The sequence below is a fragment of the Vidua chalybeata genome, chromosome 1 (genome assembly GCF_026979565.1).
Source record: "Vidua chalybeata isolate OUT-0048 chromosome 1, bVidCha1 merged haplotype, whole genome shotgun sequence".
NCBI lineage: Eukaryota > Metazoa > Chordata > Aves > Passeriformes > Viduidae > Vidua > Vidua chalybeata.
In genome coordinates, this window is record NC_071530.1 from 139,451,586 (window position 1) to 139,475,901 (window position 24,316).

The 24,316-nt window shown below is 42.6% G+C and overlaps 1 protein-coding gene across 4 annotated transcripts in view; it reads right to left on the reverse strand.

Moving 5' to 3' along the window:
• The window catches only part of SAMD12 (sterile alpha motif domain containing 12), a 201,903-nt gene extending 183,254 nt beyond the window's left edge, over positions 1 to 18,649 (reverse strand). For all 4 annotated transcript variants that reach the window (XR_008435202.1, XM_053967449.1, XM_053967439.1 and 1 more), the window contains exons 1-2: positions 18,570 to 18,649; positions 754 to 929 (exon numbers count right to left, since the gene is read on the reverse strand). Coding sequence is in view for 3 of the 4 variants with exons in the window: in XM_053967449.1 (XP_053823424.1) it covers positions 754 to 929; positions 18,570 to 18,582 (189 nt within the window). In the remaining variant the exon portion in view is untranslated. The remainder of the gene's footprint in view (positions 1 to 753; positions 930 to 18,569) is intronic.
• Positions 18,650 to 24,316: the final 5,667 nt, after the last annotated feature.

Below are 24,316 nucleotides of genomic sequence, written 5' to 3' on the forward strand. Positions count from 1 at the left end.
CTTGTGGGATCCCTTCCAACTCAGAATATTCTGTGATTCCAGTTAAAAATGTATCTAATATGACAAATTATTGTCCTATACCAGAGTATCTTGAGTACACACATTCACTTGCACTTGGCAGTTATGTCTGCTGCTCATACAAGAAGTAGAAGCTTATGAGTAAGAACAGACATATTTGTTTTCAGGAACTCATCTCTAAATTACTTTTGCTTACTGTCATATCACACATGGAAGAACTGGCCTGGTATTTTACCTAAAATGAGTTAACAGATTATTAAAATCAGTCACCCATATAAAAATCCATGTATTCATATATCCATAGAACTTTTCTCCTCCTTTACCTGCCCCAAGAAAAAATAAATATAAAAAAAAAAAAAAAAAAAAAAAAAAAAAACCAAAAAAAAACCCCACAAAAAAAAACACCCTCAAGAAAAACATTTCTGTGCCAATTCTGCTTGTTACCCAAGTCATTTGAAAAAAAGAGTCTCCACAGTGTCTGAAAAAGAGAGAACCCATTACTTTAATTATCTTCATTTAGAGAAAAACAGAATAGTGCAATATCCAAGATGTGTGTATGCTACAGCTCCACAGCAGTACCTTGCTTCTGTAACACCCACTTCCTCAGACTGCTATTTTTACACCTTTATATGTCTTTAACAGGATGATAAATGCCTTTTAAGCAAAAGAAAGGACTTCAAGAAGCTTGGATTCTTAAAGACTCACCAAAATAAATAAGAAGGCAATCCTACCTACCTTAGATATTTCCGGCTCCACTTGTCTCTTGGGGGTGTCTTTTGACTCGGGTCCTTTTGGAGTACCAGTGTTCTTAACCGCGAGCGAATCAACTCCTTCGCCTTCAAGCTGCAGGTTAATACCTTCTGTGGGGACAGGGTGATCAATACCATTTGGATTCAGATTGCAATGGATAGCTGGGAAAAAAATATGAGAAACATTGTTTTAGGAAAGAAGAACCCAACGGTTCAAACATTTAGCACAAACTACTGAGAAGTGCCATGTGGTAACCAGAGCTGTGTCAGACCAAAGCAAATGAACCATCTGTACCTTGATGTGGATTCAAGGTGAGATATTTGAGAAAGAAAGTGAGAGGAATGCAGCGCTGTATAAATTTATTTAGTGCAGGCTACCGTGTGGAACTGTGCTCTCCTGGATTCACTGGAGCATCCAAGACCCTCAGTGTAGAGCTTTTCTTAAATGTTCATCATCCAATCACACCTTTTTTTTTCCTTTCTAGGCAAACAAGTTGAAGGTTTTCTATTACATTTTAAATTCCTACAACCTTCTAGATCTTAAAGAATGTGGGATAAGTAAGCCATGCACAAAAAAAAGTCAGCAAGTCAGTCTCTGTACAGAGCAATGACTTATTCAGCTGATTATCTCTCCTTCAGTCCTTTGTACCACTGCAAGTTACCACCTACACCATCCTAACAAGCAAGAGAGATGCACTCTCTGGGAGTATATAATGAGGTAGAGACTAATGACAGCAGAATAAGGAAAGCATCCAGAGGAAAAAATAAAACAAATGCAAACCATAGAACAGAAATGTCCATTTAGAACTAGGGTAGTAGCTTGTTTTCTGCCCAAATTTTCACAGTTTCAGCACTCACACACATCATAGTGATTTTAAGAATGTGTGGATCCTGAGACAACTTCCCCTTTATGTGACTGATTTTTGCATTTATGTTCCTGCATAACTGGGCTACTTTTAGTGCTACTTGTAATTAATGGTCCCAAATTCCCCTGTGTACAAAAGAACTTTGCTCAGATACTGTGGTGCAATGTTTGACAGATCTGAATAGAAACCTAAACTACAATGTTCAGCCAAAGTAAAAGGTGCCCTTTTACTCTTGCTCGACTTAGAAGCAAAGGATGGGGAGCTGGGGAAGAAATCAGAACTACCAGCTTCTACCAGCTACAGATAAGCACTTAAAAGCCTCTCACAGGAAACTGGCTCAAGCTTCCAGTGAAAGTACTTTAACTATAGCACCTTTTGAAAATCTATTCAGCTTAAATCCTGGAGTCTTAATTGAAAACTTTGAGCCTAAGTTACAGGAATTCCTTGGTACAGAATTAAAGCAGAGGCCAAAATGTTGATCATTTTCCCTTAGGATCTTTAAAAACATCCAAATATTTCTAAAAGATAAGTGATCTCTGCAACCAGTACAATACCTACAACTGCAAGCCAAGGACAGGAACACCTCTTGTGGGAACTTAAATATATTCTGTGGTTTCTATTTACATCAGTGTGCCTCAAGACACAAAAAAAATCTCTCTCTCCTAGCTTATATCCACCTACTATGATCCAGCTCCTCTAGATCATATTTACCTACCCAAAAGAAACAACTACTAACAACTTCTTTGCCTATCCTCCAGACCACGGAAAGATAGATGTGATCCACCAAGACTATTTTCACAGCACAATGAGAATGAAAACTGTTCTGTTAGTAACTCAATTAATTCCTCCCTGTACAAAAAATGTAAATGTATCTTAACTGACCTGTAAAAGTACTCCCAGCACAACCTGCTCCAACAAGGGCTGATCAGCAGCGAAAAGACATTTGGTATCAAATATGATCCATAAAAATTCCTCCAACTGTCTTTGGCAAGGATTTTCCCTAGCTGAATAGGAAGACTCCTAGAGACACCTTTGGAACCCTAACACACTACAGCAACATTCAGAAGCAAGCAGTTTTTGGCTGTCAGCCCAGTTCCAGTGCTCACCAAAGAGAAATTAGGTAGCACAGTGGGACTTAAACTGCCTGGAAGAACACTGCCAGCAGCAAGTCTCCTGTGAATTGCAACTCCTCCCTTCCCAGTGCCCCCAAACAATAGAGATTAGGGAGAAGGGTGACATGGGATGAACAAGGAGACCCTTCTGGGTTATAGCACTAATTTACCATGCATTAGAGGGAGCAAATGATACAGGTTTCAATACCATGATGACTGATCTTATCTCCTATGTATAACCACATGACACACTTGGGGGATGAGGGAAAGGCTGTGGATGTTGTCTACATGGACTTTAGTAAAGCCTTTGATACTGTCTCCCACAGCCTTCTCTTGGCGAAATGGCTTTTCATGGCTTGGATTGGTGTACTGTTCACTGGGTAAAAACCTGGCTGAGTGGCCGGGCCCAGAGAGTGGTAGTGAATGGAGTTATATAAAGCTGGTGATTGGTCACAAGTGGCGTTCCCCATGGCCAGTTCTATTTAATATCTATCAACAGTCTGGATGAGGGGATCGAGGGTACCCTCAGAAAGTTTGCAGATGACACCAAGTTGGTTGGGAGTGTTGATCTGCTGGAAAGTAGGAGGGATCTGCAGAGGGATCTAGACAGGCTGGATCAGTGGCCTGGAGGCCAGTGGTGTGAGGTTCAACAAGACCAAGTGCTGGATCCTGCACTTGGGTCACAACAACCCCATGCAGTCCTACAGGCTGGGGAACAGTGGCTGGAAAGCTGCCCTGGAAAAGGACCTGGGGGTGCTGGTCAACAGGGACTGAACATGAGCCAGTGTGTGCCCAGATGGCCAAGAAGGCCAATGGCATCCTGGCCTAGATCAGATACAGTGTGGCCAGCAGGACCTGGGCAGGGATTGTCCCCCTGTACTCAGCACTGGTGAGGCCACACCTCAAATGCTGTGTCCAATTCTGGGCCCCTCACTACAAGAAGGACATTCAGGGGCTGGAGCACATCCAGAGAAGGGCAACAGAGCTGGGGAAGGGTCTGGAGCACAAGTCTGATGAGGAGCAGCTGAGGGAGCTGGGGGTGTTTAGCCTGCAGAAAAGGAGGCTCAGGGGAGACCTTACCACTCTCTACAAGTGCCTGACAGGAGGCTGTAGCCAGGTGGGGATCGGTCTCTTCCCACTGTAACAAGTGACAGGATCAGAGGAAAACTCCTCAAGTTGGGCTAGGGGAAGTTTAAATTGGATATTAGGAAAAATTTCTTAGTGGAAAGGGTTGTCAGGCATTGGAACAGGCTGCCCAGGGAAGTGGGGCAGTCAACATCCCTCAAAGTATTTAAAAAAACATGTAGACGTGGCACTTGAGGACATGGTTTAGTGGTGGACTTGTCAGTACTGGGTTAAGGTTAGGACTTGATTTTAAAGCTCTTTTCCAACTTCAATGGCTTTACAAATCTGTAAGTACCTGAATGGCTTAAAAATTAAATAAGTCACTTGGCAAGATGCTGCTTGACTCTTAGCCCATCATGCATTCAAGAGTAATGAATGCTAGTGCGTTTTCAGCAATGCCTTTTACTGAGCTCCTTCAGGATACAAAAGAGAAAAAAAGGAAGAGGTTGCTAGCAATTACATAGATGTCCACTGCCTTTTAATTGAAAACAGGTGAGTGGTTAAAAGAAACACAGGCTGTCTTAGGGGACTTTTCCAAGTTGCTAAAATTGAAGGGGAAGAAGAAGAAGTAGGGAGAGAGAACTTTTTTATTTTCTAGGGGTATTAATCTCCTAAGAAGAAGTGTCTTAGCCATTTGGCAAAACTTAGCTTTCTTTGTCATGACACATCTTTAGGTAGCCAGCTCTATTATTTTCTTCTAGTGCTACCTCCAACCCTCAGCTACACAGAGAATAGGGGAAAAGAATATTTCCTTGCATGGGTCTGTTATTTCCTGTTACCACACAGAATACATAGATCCATCTTTGTGGCAGACAGATGTGGAGCTCTTGCCTCCTTTCAAATGTCAATACAAATCAAAACGGTTCCCTTTCAGGATTTGTTAAAGGCAGCAAAAGAGGTCAATGTTTGGTCAATAACTTATTCTCTTCTTAAATCTACATTTTATATAATTTTAGTTAGATAAGGTCAGTTCAAAACCCAGGATCAACTATTAAACCTAATGGGGCTTGGTAAGCTGACAGCACCCAGGGCTAACATCCCATAGAACTGAGGCTAAACAGCTCTTAGAAAATAATCACAAATCACTAACTTCACCACAGCCCATACGTTCTCTCTTAGCTGACACATCTTAAACTTCTTTTAGAACATAACGGCATTCATCTGGAAAAAAAATATTTCTCCAGACAAAATAGTTTTTGGCTAAAATATTGTTCAGACCATTATTCCTCCTTACCCTGGTATTGGCTAACACTAGCTCATCCTGCCCTCTACATTCAGGCCATTTTCCCCACACTGCTCCTTTGACAATATCCCTGCTGCCTCAGCACCTCTTCATTCTACCAAACTGCATCCAACTCATCAGTCCCAAATGTTAACAGTACATCAAGACAACAAACACCCTCCAAATCAGCTCACTTTATCAGCCTAATACCACTATCAGCAGTATCATTAGATTTTGAAACAGAACTTCTTCCAGTATTCTTCCATACAATCTCAATATTCATATATCATCCACATCTCAGTAATACAGCCTTTCATTCAGATTCAGATCACTTATACTCTCCTTTCCATGCTGAAAACTCCACCTCAGTTGATTAATCTGTCTTCATGCTCCCCCAACAATTGTTGTTCAACTTGTATTGAAAGCTTTCTGTGGTGGGAACTTGTTTCCTTTTGAGGAAGGAGGGTGGATGTTCTGTAGAGCTCTGACTGCACAGCAACAAGCACATAATGAATGGTGCTGGCTGACACAATAACATAGATCCAAAGATTACATTTATGAAACAAACTATTATTTAAAACAAAGGTACTTAAGGGCTCTTGTACTCCTAACTTAATGGTAAAGCTGAATCTAATGGAAAATATCCACTTTTCCAGAATCTAAAAAGACTACCGAGGTCTGCCACGTGATGAGAGTGAAAAGCTCTGTGAGAAAAGTAGTAAGCAGAGCATCCAAAATGTCAAAATGACCCCACATCTGTCCTAAAAAACTAGGATGCAATACACTTTGTACTTTTTATATATGGTGGAACACAAACTCAAGTCATTTCCATGTATACAGAGCAAGATAATTTGTTGGCCTGCAGAAGCTGGCCCATACATGTGAGCCAGTTCCATGTCCACACAGATCTCTCCAGGGCGCACATGCAGTTTCAAAAAAGAGCTTGCAGGGCAATAAGAATGCTCTGCCCCATGCCCTGCCTCCACCTTATTCCCATGCATGCCTGTCTCCCAGATGGCAAGCAGCCAAAAAACAGCTTGTCTGAGCATGCTTGATGGTACACAGAAGTCACCAAGAGCCATCCTAAGTTACTGGCATCTGGGGCAAGCCTTGTCTTTTTCTTGAGGGTACTCTGTGAATCCTGTCTGGAAAAAAGCCTGAAGGCACTCTTCAAAGCACAGCCTTGATATATCCAAAGTTTTGCATGGGCAGATGGAAAGTCTTTGTCTTTCCATCTGTAGGCTCAAGGCTTAGCAGATAAATCTATGATCAATCGCTACCTCTGTGAACTCACTGCCTACTGTGTCAAACCTTTCATAACTACATGTTTCAGTGGGAATACTGCTGGCTGCTTAAAACTTTAAGTAGATCAATTAAGGCTACATTAAAGCATATTTGGCAAGTACTTGAGTTACATGCAATAACAATTGTTCTATTCTAAAAAGTGATCAAGTAAAAATAGCATCTTCTTACTCATGTGCCCTGTTCTGTGTGCATCATAGTCATATGCTAGCTTTTGCTATTCAGAGACAAAAAGCAGGCACAGGAGATACCCACCCAAGCTCTAACAATCCTTACAAAACTTTGATGTGTCAAATACTGGCAACCTTGCAAGCTCAATTTTATATATTTATTCCACAGACTTAGCTGCACAATGCTAAGAGGTAAGTCCATACAATCCACGTACTACTCCCACCATAAAATGTCACATTGTTGAAAAGGACAGACAAAAGTTCATCTGTATAGCTTGAACATTAACAAACTCAGGATGGACATAGCAGGGACCTTATAAAAAGGGTCCCAATATATTTTCAGTCATTCCAGTAGTCACAGAGATTTATCAAGTATTTCTAGGGAAAAAGACCTTTGGACAGCAGCTCTCACTGGACTTGTTCCTTCCATCGCTGCCCATTTCTTTGTCAAAAGCAAATCCAACCTCCAGTCACATTAAATTTTGCACTCCGCATTTTCAATGAGAGTTCTATAGACTTCCAGAGGCTACATTTCAATCCAGAGCAGTCAGACAGAATCCCTGAGACGTTTTGCTTGCCTTTATTCGCAACCTGTTTTACCTGGGTTGCTCAGAGAGGAAACATGCACACTGAAAACACTGAAGTCTTGTTCAGATAGAAATGCCTCCTTACACTGACCAAATGAGCAAAACAGATCTGTACTGCAAAGCTCTTCTTGTATTTCAAGAAGCTTATACTTTATTAGCAGCTCTGTATATCCCTAGCAAACATGTTATTATGTCAAAAATATCTGACCTGAGCAGTTAGTGCCATTTCTACAATAGTAAAAAACATGATTAAAAATAGCAAATAAAGATGGCTTTAATTTGAACTATAAAATTTAGGACTATTTTGACTACTTTGTCTGGCAAAAATTTCTTCCACAGTAATGAGTTTCTGTACCTGCTATGGATAGTCCATCTGCCTCATCAATCAGCTTCTAGTTTTGAGAAACTGTCTGGCTTTTGCCTACCAGATGTACTTCTCCATACAGTCCTCTCTCCACCTAACGTAAATTTGCACAGTTCCCCCAACACATCACTTGGAACTGCCTGAAAATGCAGTCAAAGTTTCAAATGAATACAATCTGCTGCTTACATTGCAACCTAGTAAATACTGCTGGCTGTTGGTCAGTATCAAAAAGCAGCATCAAGCAATTCCAAACATGCTGTGCCAAAAAGCTGTGGAGCCCACTGTAAACTGCTGCTACTGATGAGCTGTACCTGGAGCTTTGCATACAAAGCTCAGACAGACACAGGCAGCAAGGCTTGGCAGAGAGACACACACCTGTACCTGCAGGTCCCTCCAGTGAGCTGCTTGTCTTTCTAGCCTCTTATTATAATGATTACTAATCATTAATCAATTAAACAAAAACCTGGCTTATTACAAGATATGAATTTTACAATCAAGTCTTTGTTAAAGCAGTGAGATGTGCCCAGCATCCGGGCAGGATAAGTGACAGATCAGCAGCAATGGACATTGAGCCAGGTCAAGAGGGCAGGAAGGGCAGAGCAAAGGGGATACAGGTGCAGAAAGTGGATAGAGGCAGAAGGGGATAAAGTGTTCAGAGGAGGAGCATCCATTTTAATTTATAACTGACTTGTCAGGCTTTTGCCTTTTTTACCTCTTTAGAATTATTATTAGCAATAAAATTTAAGGTAATGGCATTCCTGAGACAACTATCCCTGAACATCTCTAGCTAGACAATGGGGTAGTCATGCCATGGTATCAAGCCAATTACTACTATAAGCCATTTGCTCTCTCCAGAAACAATTTAAAAATACCCAAAACTAAAGCCAAAGAAGAATACAGGAAAAGTATGTTTTCTGAGACAAGCTACTACACTTCACATATATCTCTCTAACAATCTTTAGCTGTAAGATGGTATAAAGTCTTGTACAGCAACAGAAATATATCAAGAAATCCAAATGAGTAACTTAGCACTTTCATATCTGGAATCAAACTAAACTTGTAATTTGGTTGAAGGCCAAAAAAATCTTGAGTGTAGAGAGAAGAGACCCCTTAGTTCTTTTCAGAACAGAAACACTAAGCCCAGAGTAAGAAACTATCTTCTTCTATGGGTTGAGTTTGCCTTCTGAGACCCTCATCCCACCAGGATATGTGTGTAATTAAGTTTCTTCAGCTAAAAAACTTCCTTATTCCATTCTTTACAGTTTTCCTACTGGAAACTATTTATTTTATATATGGCAATATCCACTTACCATCTCTTATGTTACAGACTTTAGCAAATGCTGTAAACAGTTTCTTTTACACCTGCTCTTCAGGAGACAGACTATATGTCATCACTATGCTAGACAGACCTTGGTGTCTCAGTAATGCAAGTTCAGCCTTTATAACAGCAACAAGATTTCATTATAAAAAGCAGACACTGTGATTGGAGAGCAAAATTATTTCCGAAGCATTTTCTCATTCTGTTTTAATAAAAGTACACTTAGTACAAGCAGCTCTTGAATTCATGCTAGCAACAGAGACTCATTGAAAAATGAACCTATTCAGTGAATAAATAAGGCTAGGTTACCACAAATCCTGTACAGGTACAGATGAACAGGAGAATATTGACACATAAGGGGACTAAGAGAACTATGCAATTAACTTAGAGCAAAATGGATCTTAGTGGACAAAGTAATAAAGGTCAGTAAGTAACATGCATCACCTGCACACGAGAAAACAATTTAAGCAATGAATTGAAATACAAAATAGTTGGTCATTTGTTTTGCAAGCTAGTAAGTCAATAAGAAGGCTTGTGCAAGCATCTACAGACATTGTCTTGAATAGTGAGGAACTCCAGATTTCAAGATTGTGAGTCGCACAAAGTTGCAGGCAAAGAGGGTGCTACAACAGATAAGAATTGTAAGACTGAAAAACAAAGAAAATCTATTGGTAGATAGAAAGGCAGAAACCTAAAATAATTTTCTCTCATAAGGAAAAGTATTCACCATATATTACAACTGTCAGTCACCAACCAACTTAGGCAAACTTCAAACTAGGTACCACTGTTGCCCTAAGGATTTTGCAGAGAAAATTGAGAGATAAAAAAGAATAATAACACACCGGGGTATGCAATGAGTCTTCATTAGTTCCACTGATCCTGGAAGAAACTTGTCTTGCAGTCACTGATTAGGAAGTTGGATAGTCATGCTTCACCACAAGCTACACTTCTGAGACTGCCTCTTTTCAAGTCCTAACAGTACTACTATTCAATTCTATAATCAGCCAATATTAGATCAAAACCATTTTTAAATGCTAATGTGCCTATCCAGCACACAAAGAACAGCTCAGATACAAACAAGTTAAGTCTTTATTATGGCATCAGAGATGCACCGTCCCACACATGCATCACAGATCTCTGCCTTTGCCCTACTTGTGAAAGCTGGTGTCTGCTGAACATGTGGCACAGAAACGGCTGCAATTCACCTGTGGATCTGGGCTTTATTTCTTGTCCCATGAAGGAGGCACAGTCATCAAAATGCAAAGAAAAACATCTTTATTCATCCTCACTAGCATAACTAGTTTGAAATCTGGCAGTTGACTTCTGTTCTCAGTCCTGGCTTTCTCTCAGCTGCCTAAAAGTTACCTCCTTTATCACTGTTCAAGAGTATCCCTTCCCTTGTATACTTAACTGAAGAGTCTGGAAATGCCTTCTTTCCTTCCCCCAGTAAAATTCTTCACCTCCTACTGCTTGCTCATACCATTGTATCCTACTCACTCTAGTACCCCAGATGATTTGCGTAGTAACAAACTGTAGCTGAGAGCATGCAGAGGACAGTCTGAGAAAAAGCTTCTATTGATGCACATTACAATTCTCTTTATGTTTATGAAACAGCATTATTAAAAGTCTCTTTCTTGCTTTTACTGGGTTATTTGCAGATTAGCAAATAAACTCAAGCAAAATCCCCCCTGGGAGAAGAAAATATTTTTTTTAAAAAAGAGCCACAAAGACAGGGCAGAGGCAAGCAAACGAGTGGGGGAACGGATGGAAGTAATAACCTGAATGTTCAGCTGAAGAACAGGAGCTAGCACATTATATAGAGATGGATAGGGCTGCACTAAAGACCAGCTAAAATCCACACCGTCTTACTCACACTCTTATTTTTGTCAATCACATACTCTGTGCAAGCATATTAGATCCTGTAATTGAATGCAGGGTTCACTTCAGCCCAAGTTCAGACCCCTTCACACCTCCTTGCTTCATACAGGAGCACAAACTAGGGTGAATTCTTACTGGTTCAAGCAATAAAGCTTCTCTTTAATGCCAAGTTTACCTTATGCTGCACACAGAACATGCAACTATTCACAGCAACTGTCTCACTCTTTCTGCAGTCCTTTTGCAAGAGGACACTTGTGGAGAGAGAAGGAGGATCCTACGCAAAGGTGAGGGAACACAAAACCTACTCAAGGCAGAAGCCGCTAAGGCTGACATCTGTAGATCTAATCTGCTTCGGGTTTTCCTGAACGTCTCTCTCAGACCATACTTTACCTCATTTAGAGAGATTAGTACAGGTGTTTCCAACCCTACCTGCTGTGGACAATCAATATTTTCCAGGATGGCATTTCTACAGTTGCAGCCTAATGCCAGGACCCTCCTTCTCCAAATCCCATTGACCAGACATGGCACACAGTTCCTCTTACAGAGCAGTATCACTTCTTATAAACTAAGAAAAAGAAAGCTACATATCTTATGCATCATGACCCTGCCTGTTAATATTTTTATAGCTCAGTGCCTAATTCCCTATTTCCTCTCTGTTTCTGGGTTGTCCTGACCAAATTTCCCTCTCAGCTACTCGATGCAAATCAAATTTTTGTGGTGAGTGCAATTGCTCTGGACACACAGCAGATGTGCTAGACTTTGTCATCAAAGTCATCAAGCTGGGTGTTAATAGTTTGATCAGACTAGAAGTCTAGCCCTTTACGCCACTGCTTAAGGAACAGCCTGAGAGCAGGGCGTACATGAATTGATCCAGCCTTGGCACATTAGGAATGACCCCCAAGGTTAAGTGTACTTGGGGAACTCTTGTGTTATATGAAAAACTATTTCCTTTTTTAATTTAAAGCACAAAACCCAATGGCTTCATTGTTTTGCTTTGTGACCTAGTTCCTTTTTCCACCTTCTCTACACCATTTATCAAGGCCTAAGGATTCTCTCCATGGCCATCTCTTTTCCAAGCTAAAGAATCAGAATCTTTGTAACCTGCCCATCTCTTTTCCAAGCTAAAGAATGATAGTATCTGTAACCCGCCTTCAGTAAACGCACCATGTGTCTGACCAGCTCACTATTCTTTTCTGCATTTTTTCCAGTCCTCTCCTTCTTTTAGGGTGTGGCAAGTAAGAGCTGCAGGGAGCATTCACAATACAAGAGCAATATGCAATGATAACAGAAAAAAAGACCTCCCTTGCCTTGTTCAGAGCTCTCGTCATAGTTCTTGAGATCTTATTTGCTATTTTGACCAGCATCAACCAGACAGCACAAACCTCAAAATTACTCCATTTTTTAGCCCTTTTGCCTTTGGCACCTTCCAGAACTACTCCCTACATTCTCTGCATGTTCTGAGCAGATAATTGAGGGCTGAGCTGTTCAATTGTCAATCTGCAAGAGTAAATACCTGTATCCATTCAAAGGCAACAGCTTTCATGAGAAGTAACCCACAGGAGGATTACTCAGTTTTAAACTCTGAGTATCTCTTGCTTTAGGAGCATTGCAAGCATAATGCAAGGAGCATTGCATTAGGGATCACACAGTCTGGACAAAAGGAGAGACAGTCAAAGAGACAAAAGAGGGCACAAGAGGGTAAAGCTGTCTCAGTCAGGACAACAGAGAAATTGCTCCAAAACCAGGCACAGTACCCCAACAGACCCACAGACTCAACACTGAGTGAACTGAAAAGCAGCCTTTTAACAGCTCTACTACCTCTACAAACTAACTGTATTACTTTCAGAGACCAATGGGCAAAACAAAAACTTACAGTGCTCCACAGACACCTAGTTCTGCACTTACCAGCAAGCCTGCACACAAGATGTTTTGGACAGAAACCTCTCCATGTTTATCAGCTCAACAACCAGCACCAGCCTGCAACTCCAACATCATCCAGCTACAGTGCCTTGCTCTGAGCCTATCCCTACTGTTCTCCTGCCATAGCCCTTGCAACATAGCAATACTGGGAAGCACTAGAGACTGGCTCTAAGCAGCTTGCCCTGACCTCACACACTCAGCTGTAAACAAGAGGAACAAAGGTACACAACCTCCTTGGATGTTGCCTGCCATGCCTGGACATAACAGAAGAACAAAAAAACCCTCCAAAACCCCTCGAGAACAGTTCTACTCAACAGTTTCCACTTATGCAGTAAACATGAGCTCTTGCAATGTTACTACAGGTTTTGTCAATACTTTCCAATAGTACATTAGGAAATATATCCGAAGTCTAACTCTTGTCATTTGCTCACTTGCATTTCCTTCTTGGTGGAGAAAGCACACAAACTTTCAAAGCATCACTCCTTCAATTTGCCCACATATTACCACCACCTGACAAGTTTTAACCTTATGATGGTATTCAATTGTACTGAACCAGTAAATTTATATTAATCAGCATCCTCCTTGAGCTTCTAAGTCTTCCAAGTATTTTAAAGGGTAAGGTCAAACACTCGAGGAACTGTATCTAAACTGACTGACATGAAAGTACTTCTGAGTTTCCAGAAATACTCTTATCCTACAACCAAATTTCATCCAAAGGAAATAGAGTGTCATATCAAGTCTATACTTGGCACCTTGATACCTTGATTGCTGACTAATATGGGTTTATTTGTAAAAGCAGGGAGGGCAAAATGATCACATAATTTCCATAATACCCACCCTCCACTCAAGCTGAATACACCCAAAGACACTCGGTTGCAGGGCAATTCTTTGTTGCTACACCTTCATTTGGGTTCTCCAATTCCCACAATGGAGTGCACCTTCTGAACTTCAGCTCACAGTCTTCCTTTCAAATGTAGCAACATAGATTGGAAAGCTCTAGGCAGCGGTTCAAAGCAGAGAAACACATACAACCACCGAGCTGTATGCACAATGTGGGGGTGGGTGGGAGGTTGAGCTGTTGTGGAGCAAGAAATAAGGGGGTAGATGTTACAGCTCAACAAGAAGGATGCCACATGAATGTGGACAGGAGATCTATCTTCCAGTCTGGAATCCTGTAATTGCTGATGCATTTTTGCAATAAATGGTCAGAAAGCAACACACAGAACACAAGACCAAAGGCTGATGTTCAAATCTTTTGCCTCACTGTCTGATACACCTCCAGCATTAGTCTTATCCATCTCCTCTGCAATGTGACTGTTTCAAGTGGAGAGTTGAAATGAGATGTCACTCTAAGTCCTGCTTCCAACTGGCAGCTATTTCCAAGCCACATGTCCGAACCCTTCAAGCTAAGTGGTTAGAAATTACTGAAGAAACCAAAAACATGATGGAAGCATGTGCTATTTTTGAATCACGGGGCTTGTTACTTCTTTGCTCCATAGGCAATTAAGTGTGGTGAAACACCATCTACCGGATCACATTCCCTGGAAACTTAGATATGGAGACATACCCAGTCTGAGCTCAAAGTGAGCGTAGAAATAAGACGAAGCTGAGTAACTGAATACCTGACAGAAGAGTTGTACTTTTGGGCACACCCTGGAACAGCATGATAGGTACCTACACTGAAAGCTGCTTCAAAGCTGTCCTCTGGGTGATCCTGAACTTGCTTTGACATTCTTGGCAGAGATAGCATAGCACATCTATGAGCTCACCATATTTCAAGTCTCTGAAGAAACACATGGCATCATTCAATATCCATGGAGTTGCTAGGCACTGCAGGCGTTCAACCAAGGTACATCACATAGCTGAAATGCACAGGATCACTCTGATAGAAGTTAGTTACAAGCTGCAAATAACTTCAGTCCTGCAGCAGTTAACCTGGATGCCACTCCACAGATTGCCCTAACCTCCTCTGAGTCTTAGTCTCCTTAAGGATTACCAAGGGGTAAGGCCAGTCATTGTCATTTTATGACAGCAAGGCTCCACTTCTTAGTAAAACATACTATCCTGTAGGAAGATCCAGGGTCTCAGCAGCATAAGCCTACTACAGAAGAGCCACAGCAGACTAGAAGTTTACATAAACTTCCAGGAGGAGACCTGCAGCAAATCTATGTGGCACTTTCCAAAGCCTATACACAGCAAGAAAGGTGTTAGACCAAATTTCATTAAACACTTGCCATGAAAGAACTCCATGATATAATTAGTGCTTTCCTTTGCAAAGGAATCTCAAAAACACCACAAATCAGAGGTGCAGGGGATCCAAAGAACTGTGTGGGACCACCTGCATACAGACATAATCTGATGGGTGCTGTCAGTCTCTCACTTTCCTGTGCAATAAACACAGTGGGAGGGAATAATAAAAAACAATAAATGGGAGTGGGAGGGAAAGAAATCACCATTTCTCTCTTTTCCCCTTTACCTCTGCTGCACAAGAGCAAACGGAAAAAAAAAAATGAGAACACTGTTGCAGAGATCAAAAGCCTTTTTCTACTGGCTCTGACCTAGTTCTTTCATTCTTACTAGAAGGAGAAAAAATACTTAAAGGAACATTGTCAAAACTGTTGAGTCTAAAAATAGACTTACCTTGGCACTGCTGCCATCTCAACGGGCTCATATTAAGGAGTGCAAACTCACTTTACTCATACACACACACACACCAATCCTTTCATCAATCTGGAAGCACTGGCACTATACAGCCCAAAGGATCTCCCAGTCCACATAAACTCTTTTGGGACACTAAAGTATGTATTATGTATAACTGGCAAAGAACTGCAGTATTCTCCAAACTCCTACTTCACATATGCAAGTCTACCACTGTCAGCTATCTCAGTAAAAAAGTTGGGATACTTTCCTTAAATAAACCGATGGACATTTATTGACACTGCTAAACCCCAGCACACCATGCTAAGACAGCTTTAAAATAATCAGATTTGAGGAAGACTTCAGCAAATTTTTTAGATAAAATAATTTTTTCAAAGATTTTCCAAAAAGTATAAGCTACAAAATATTTTCACCTTAGCCACACAGAGCATTTCTGAAAGGAAAAACAAAAACAAAGACTGTGGGTTCATGGTTGAAGCTGACAAACGGGCAGTTTCCATAGAACAACAGCCCTGGTGGAGCTGGTGGGGCAGCGGATGTTGGCTCCGGTCAGGAACTGCCGTGCTGCAGAATCCCTGCCTCCCTGGTGCCCCAGGGACCTTCCCGCTCCCCACCAGCTGCGTCCCAGAGCCGGACACTTGCAAAGTGTCACACAAGACACAAGAAGTGCCAACACAAGAAGCCAATTGGCCCAACCATATAAAGGCCTTGCATCACTCTATAAAAGAAAGCCCAGGAAGCCCATCCTAGCCAAGCTCCCAGCTGACTACTGCAGAGACTGGAAGGCCAGACAACCTCAGTTTAAACCTTATTTCCAAGCTTCCAAAATTGTTGTACAGCAGGTTATGCTCTCAAGATCGCAAGCTGCAAACCAGGAAAGCATGTTTCCAAAGAAAATAAACAAATAAAAAAACAGAAAACAAAAAAATCCCAACTGTCTGCTCTTCCTGAGTCCAGGATATTTTCCTACAAGATTATCTATTTAGAAGATTCAATGGCAACTCTGCTTTACACTAAAGCAGGGTCTGTACACTGTGATGATCAGAGTCATGAGGAACAAGTAACTTCTCAGCTTTCCAAACAGAAGCCGTAATGCCTCATGTTCCTTGCCAAGTCACAGAACACAGCTCACACCTAGGGCTCCAATATGGCAGAAGATGCATTAAGAGAAAAGCAAGCTTTTAAGCATAATCACACAAAGAAACACGGTTCCAACATAAAATGGTGGATAATAAAGGGCCCGAAATGTGAATGCACTAAAAACACACAAAGCTGTCATGGCCACATGGCTACTTGTGCTGAAATAGTCATAGTGCTGTGTTAGTGTGAGGCCAACAGAATCGTGCCAAGGCAAGAAAGTTGAGGGAGAAAAAAACAAAATGGGAAGAATGCAGAACATACAGACAAGAATGCCTGTTCTGACATACCACAGCAGGATGCATCCTGGGGGAAGGAAATGGGAAGAAGGAGTTAAAGAAAAAAATTCCATCTCAGGAGAAGGGAAAGGCACTGTTTCCCAAGCTTTAGCAGAGCTTTCCTTCATTAATATTTACAAAGCTTTTAGAGATTCTCAGATGGAGGGCACTGCAGATATGACAGGAATTATTACAGACCTGAAAAGATCTAGCAAACAGACTGAGAAGGACTTCAAGTAAATAAAGTGGGATGACATTAGTGAGCACACTGAAGCAGGGGTTGCTGCTGGCATATGAACCATCTGGTGCATGGCAGTCCATTTCATTTACTTACTTACCCACTACCGGGCACGCATGCCCAGTTCACGTCATTATGCTTTTGCCACCGAAGTAATGCTTTTATTCAGGACCACTACCTTCCTTCTTTATATCATTCCAGTCTTCAAAACTGCCATTCGGTAAAGCAGCCTGTGCCTAAGGAATACCTGCCTTAGGGAGAGGCTTACACATAGGATGAACAACTTGGGATGTTGACAGACACCTTTTGAGACATAGTGGTCTTGTTTACCTTTATTTGAATTTCGATAGGAAGTTGGTTTTCAGGGATGTTAAGCTCCCCACTGCCTCCAGGACATTTAAGTTTTTTCTGGACTATCATCTGTGCTATTCACTTGGGTACTCAGCAAAAGACAGCTTCGGCATGATTTTCAGCAATAAAGCAAGTGTCTCTGATAGAACTGTAGATTTCAGCATAACTGAGAAACAAAACTCATGGTAGTCATAAGTAGAACACACAAAAATACTGACATATGCTAAATTAAGCACAGGAGACACTAAATTAAGCACAGGAGAAGGGGTCAGATGGCTGGTTTACACAGTATTCTTAAATTTTCTCAAGGGCACCAAATAAAGCAAGATGAGGCACAAACCCAGGACTGTCACTGCCTCAGTCTAAATCACTAGAAAACCAAGTGAATCTTGGAAGCAGAGAGCAGGAAAGCAGATTTGCCTTTTCTCATACACCTGTCTCCTCTAACTTCCCTTTAGACCCAATGGAAAGATAACACACAGCCAATGTTAGAAGACTAAAGGGAGCCCAGCATTTACTGGAAGACCTAGCAAAGCATCCAGGTCTTCTGTCCAGGTCTTGGTAGCTATCGCCTCAGTTACCGGGGTACTTCCCCAGGAGCTGAGCATCCCCAGGAGCTGACCCTTATGAACACCTTACAGCTCCCGGCTGCCCAGGAGCTGAGCATCTCGGCCTTTTGGCTTCTCCATCCCTCTCAGGGAAGGAGGGGCCGAGCACAGCTCTGCGCCCATGCGGGGCACGCTGGAGCTTCGTGGGCATCGCGGTCTCGGGGCACTTCGAGGACCTGGACAGCAGCGAGGGTCGGCGGCGTCTCGGCGCCCGCGGGAGACCGACCGGCGGCGGGGCGGGGGAGGCGCCCGGAGCTGAGCGCGGAGCCGGGGCCGCTCCGGAGGGAGGCGGCGCAGGTCAGCCGCCCTTGCCGGGAGAGGCGGCACCTCCGGGCCCGCCGGGAAGTTGCCGATCGAAGCCTCCGGGCAGCCCCTGCCGCCTACCCCGCCGCGGGCGGGGGCGGCAGCCGCGGCCCGGCTCCGCGGCACCTGGCCCGGGGCAGCCGCGGGTCTGCGGGCGAACGGGCCGAGGTGCGCGGGGGCCGGGGATGCCCCGCGGCGAGGCCGAGGCAGCGGGCGGCAGAGTGGCCCCGCCGGCGTACACTGCCGTCCCGCCGGACCGGACCGGGCCGGGCCGGGGCGGCCCCGCCACGGCGCAGGTGAGTGCCCGGGGGAGGAGACAGGGGAGGGACCCCGGGGGCGGCGGGCAGGGGACGCGAAGCCCTTACCTTCCACCGCCATCCTCCCGGCCTCGCATAGTGCGCCGGCCGCCGACCCGGCCCCGGCGGCGCTGCCCCGGCCGCCCCCCCGCCCGCGCGGGCTCCGCTCATCTGCAGCCGCGGCGATCAACCTGCAGCGCTCGCTGACAGCGGGCGGGGCCGCGCCGCGGATCCCTGGGAAACGTAGTCCCGGGAAACGGGCGCCCGGCCAGACACCGGCGTTCCCTGCCGCCGCCGGGGCCCCGGGGCGCCTCCGAGTGTCCCCGCCGGGCAGGGAGAGCTGCAGGGAGCCGGCCGTGGGCTGTGAGAGGCGGCAGGGCTGGGGACCCCCACGAGGCTTGTGTGGGAGAGGGACTGCGCGGGCACCCTGTCTCGGGAAGCTTCATTTCGCTCTGGGATGTTTCTCTCCAGGATTTCAGTGATCTCAGACATGCAGGCTGACGGCTCCAGGATAAGTCCGACCTGTCCCCGTCCCACCCCACCGCACTCCCTGGCCGGCCGGAGGAGTTTGTCCGCAGGAAAAGAAAAAGGCACACACAGCACCGGGAACTATCAGTCAGCACCTCACCCTCGAGTCAGGCCCTCAGTTTTTGTCCATTTTACCTGCTCTGACAGGTCCTACAACAAATCCCAAAAACGAAGGAGATCAGGGACACAGTAGTGGAGCCATTGCTTCAGGTCTCCAGAAATCTCACACCAAACAGCCTGCCACTCTCGAGATCTGTCCTGGAAAACAGCTGTGGGCTTGTGCACTCTTCAGTTTTATTTTGAGATATCAGAAAGGTTTTGAAGGGTTTGTTTGTTTGTTTTTTTCCATTCAGAAGTAGACATTTTTTTCATTTTAATGTATCAGCAAATATTAACTACCCACAAACAGTCTATGAGTTACTCTACTCACCAAAGTTATGTTATTATTAAAATCAAGAGAACAGCAAAGGGACTGAGTATACAAGGGCAAACCCAGATAGGGCGCAAAAACAGTGCCACATGTTCTTTTTGTTTGTTAGCAGTGGCTATTGTGGCTAATAAGTGTTATTTGTGACAGGTTATTTCTGCAAAACAAAGCTCAAATTAGAGTGCAAGATTATACCTAATGCAAGTGAATACGGTCTTCACAAACCCCAGGAATTTTGACATCCTTAAAATATCTAAATGAATTTAAAATTAGGTCTTCATTATTTATTTTATGAAGGAAACTCAGAGCCTATAAGAAATGTCTTGAAGGCCAACTTTTTCCATAAGCCTTTTAATAACCAGCTTTGCCCTGAAGACCTGACTCGTTGTTTGCTCTCATAAGCACTGAACTATTAGCCTTTGTGCTGTGCATGAGTCCAGATACAAGTGTCCTGGAGCAGCAGCCTTGTCATTCATGTGTTTGCAAAGTGGTAGGCATACTCACAGTGCATTATAAGTGAAAAAATTGAGAGGATATGCTGGTCCTCCCGAGTGCAATACAGTCACACACCTAATCCTATATGCTGGCAGAATGGACTGATGCTCACATGCTTTCTGTGGAGAACACAGGATATTTGTAGATATCACAGTTTTCAAATATATGTAATACACACATACAGCCTTCAATGCATAATAAGCTTCTGTGATTTTGATAACATTTTGTATTAAGCTTATGTATTCAAATATTACTCATTTATTTGACTGTGACAATATTTGGAGAAATGTTGGAGTAATTACCTGGCTAATGAATATGTGAAGCAGTGCTTTCTTGTTTAGAATGAGCTGGGAGCCGTAGAGGGAATAAATCAAGGCTCAGAGTTAAAAGTAGCATGGACATGGAGCACTGGAGTCCTATCCCCATTAGTATGCTGAATTTCTGACTGGTAACTACATTTCAGCTCTGGACCCTGAGGACATCCCCGGTGATGGGGGAATCATTTAATCAATTTTACTAAGCCCTTTAAACAGCCCTGTAGTTTTTAATTACAACTTCATGCCTGCTGAAGAACAGCAAAAATTATGGCTGTGACTAGATAGCAAATAAGGCATGACAGATGTTAAAAGGTATAGTGTGTGATACCTAATAGTTAGTGAAACATAATATTTAACAGTATCTAAAATCATCAGAAACTTAACAAATTCTGGTCAAAAGTAGACAAATTGAAATTTAGTGTATGTTGTTCATTAGAGAATAGAGCCTGTGAATTGATTCAAGGTGTGTGTGAATTAATTTAATTAATCTAGGTAAAGTACAATCTGTTTTGAGAATAGCTTTCAGAAGCATCAGGTGAGAGTGAGCTAACTTTGTTAAAATGCCCTGCTAAATTATATTGTAGAAAAAAGACCATATTTCTCTGCTCAGAAAGAGCTGTTTCTTGCTTTCTCTGCCTTGCTTTCTTGCTTCTCATTTTACCTTGCCTCACTTCAGAGAGATTTCTTCTAAACTTTCTCTTAAAAGTGTAGCCAACCTCCTTTAAACAGACTTGGTTTGTCACAACCATAGTCAGTTTCTGTGTACTTTGCCCTAGGTCACCAGATGAAAAGGCAATACTGACCAGAGGCTCCTTAGCCATTCTAATTATTTCTGAATAGGACTTCTGCCAGCTAACATCAGATGAAAGTACAGTTGATGAATGTCCATCAACAGCATTGCTCTACTGCAAGAGTTCTGAAGTCTAAACAAGATGTTAGACTTGTATACTTCACATCATCTATCATCATTTTTCTCTTTTTATTCCCCTTTCACCTTTCAGAAATTCAACAGTGATTTAGCTTGTGCTCCTAAGTCTTTTCTGTAAAACAGTGAAATTCTCACTCATCTTCATCTGATGATCTTGTTAACGAGGTACTTCTGCCATATCATTGTGACCCAAGATTTTCAAGCACAATTATTTTTGGTGCCCAAACCACATGCACAGGAGAAGTCTTCAGGAACAGTTTAAGAAACATCTGAAAATCGTTGACCTCAAGTCAGGCACCACGTGTCTCTGGCAGTGAAGAGCAGCACAGCCCTGTCTGAATATTTTTGGCTGTGATTTGCTTAGCTGAGTGGGCCTAAACTGTGATGGTGAGATAAAAGCCATTCAAAGTTTGTCATCAAACTCAAGTATGACAGAAACAGGACCACACCATCTGCCTAAAATTTCAGTATCTGGACTCTTATATTGCCTTGCATATTCCTGGGAAAGAATATGTGGAAATGGATGGGTATTTCAAAGGTAACTGCTGAGAAGTATGCTGAGATTGGGAAAAGGTGTGGGAGGAACATGTGTGGGACTATACAGATTTGATACTGATGGGGAAGGAGAAGTGGAGCTTTTCCACTGCAGTGTCTCTGCCACTAAGGAGGGCTGGAAGAAGAAAAGGCAAGGTTTGTAGATGGTTCACACACACTTTCAGCACACACCTGAGGCCAGGAGCTGCACTTGTTTGCTAATGAAAAACAAGAAACTTTTGTGGACACTACAATGAAGGAGGTAGGTGGAAATTCAGGCGTGGAAGCAGTGAGTAGAAAATTCCCTTCCAGTTCTCCTCCCTTTGTCAGAGTCAGCCACATCGCTGAAAAAAGAGCCTGAGGAATAGTGGGTGCCAGATCTGGAGTGAGAGGAGGAGGGTGTGGGGTTTCTCTGGATTCTCTCTTTTTTCTCTAGGAAGTGGCATTTCCTAAGAAACCTGCTGAGACTCATGCAAATACATGAAAGGCACAGGAGAAAATGCTGGGTGCGTAGCTGTTTGGTTTGGTTTTTTTTGGTTTTTTTTTTTTTGGTTTTTTTTGGTTTTTTTTGTTTTTTTTTTTTTTTTTTGTTTTTTTGTTTTTTTTTTTAATTGAATTTTTAACTCATGTAAGCATATACTGAGAAAAGGGGAGAAATAGACTTTTGGTATAAGTCCCATGCTCTGGTCCATGGAAGCAAATTCTTATGCTAGTGTGGATCCATGCTTACTACCACAAAATGACCCAAGGCATGGTAGATGTCAAAGTGTAAGGGCTAATGTTCAGAAGGAGTGTTCTGGTGTCTGAGAATGACTTCAGAAGAGCTATTAGGCAAGGAAAATATAGATAAACATGTTTAAAATACATGTAATTGATTTTAAATGTCACTAAGGCCATGAAATTCAGGTTTTTCTAGTGTAATAGTCTAATTATGTTTTGTGTATACTGTTACTGAAATATACTTTGAGTATTTTTTATATTACACACCTACATTTCCTAATTGTCAAAAATATTTTGCATGATAATTCTTAATACTACAGAAAGTGCATTTAGGGATTTGTAGGAGACTCAAAAACAATCACAAGATGTCTGGAAGGTGTGTTTCATCATTACTGTAGCATTATCTGGTGTTTTCTCTGATTCTTTTTTCAGTTATTTATTTTTAAAAATAAATTAAAATATTCTTTAAGAATCATGCTCCCTGCTCTCAATTTCAAGGAAGAAAAATGGTATGTGAGTGTTAAAATACCCAGAAGATTCATAGAATTTTTTGTGTTTCACTTCATTTGATAGAAGATTAGGGAAGGGAAGTGGGTGGGTTAATATGATCTGTACATGTCTGAGGCAGACAACACTATATAAAAATGTCACTCCTGTTATAAGTGTGAAGTTAATTCCACTTTCCAATAATACCTATGTCATCTGCAAAAAGAATGGTACTGACTTTTGCCATCATCAAATGCTTTCATGGGTTATTCCATTCATTGCTTTATGGTAAACTATAGATAATTTTTATATGAATGTGGAAACATGCCACATGTGACAACTCTCCCAGCAATACAATCCAAAAGCAGCAGCAGCAGCTGCAACTGCCTCACATGGCAGCTTTTTGAGTCAGGCTTTTCCACTTGTGTACGGGGCAAGGCTGGAACAAACTGGGCATAGACTGAAAAAAGAGAGGTTCAGGCTGTGTATAAGGAAACCCTTTTTCACTTGGTGGACAGTCATTTATAGGAGCAGGTTGGTGCTCAGAAAAGTTTTGCAGCCGCCGTCCTTGGTGATTCCCAAGCCCCCGCTGGCAGAAAACCATAAACAACCTGCTCGGATCTTGCACCTGATCCTGCTTGGAGCAGGAGGTTGTGCTACAGACCTCTTGTGGTTCCTTTTACCCTGAATCATCCTATGATCTCATGAGTGCCTTTAGCTGCCCTGGACTAAGCACTTCTATCTAAAGTGGTGGATTTTCCTGCTATCATTAACCTTGAAAAGCCTTCCTTTCTTCTGAAATCTGGTGCAAAGCCTGTTAAGTGCTACACCCATGAGTTACCTGCTCTTATTCACTGGTGACTGCCCAAACAGTGTGGTAGCACAAGGAATTGAGTGGTGTGAGGTGGGAACAAGAGAGGGTAGTGTCACTGATGCAGAATTTGGCTGTTTCAGTGATAGCCTCAGACAAGTTAGTTTGTACTGGAGATCTGAGAGCAGTGAGATTTGTGCTCTCCTGAAAAGTGTTTGTGGTGTCCCTTTCCTGCAGAGAAAAGTAACACATTGAGTGCGCTCCTTGCTCATGATTGGAGAGTGTGAATCACTGAACCCTATCACATAAGCGTTCCTCATAAAAAATTGAAGAACCATACCTAATAGAGGATATGTTTTTAAACAGAACTAGAGGAGCAGTCTACTATAGCAGGTCCATGTGACCAGCTGGCAAACAGTTGGGTAACTTGTTTAAACAATCCTGACTAATGCTTTTGTTTGCTGAACTGCAACTTGATGTGGCCTGGAACAATTCAGTGGTGTAGGTAACTTGCAAGTACTGAATTATGGAGCCATTGGGGGTGGAAGGCAGCTCTAGGGATCTTCCAGT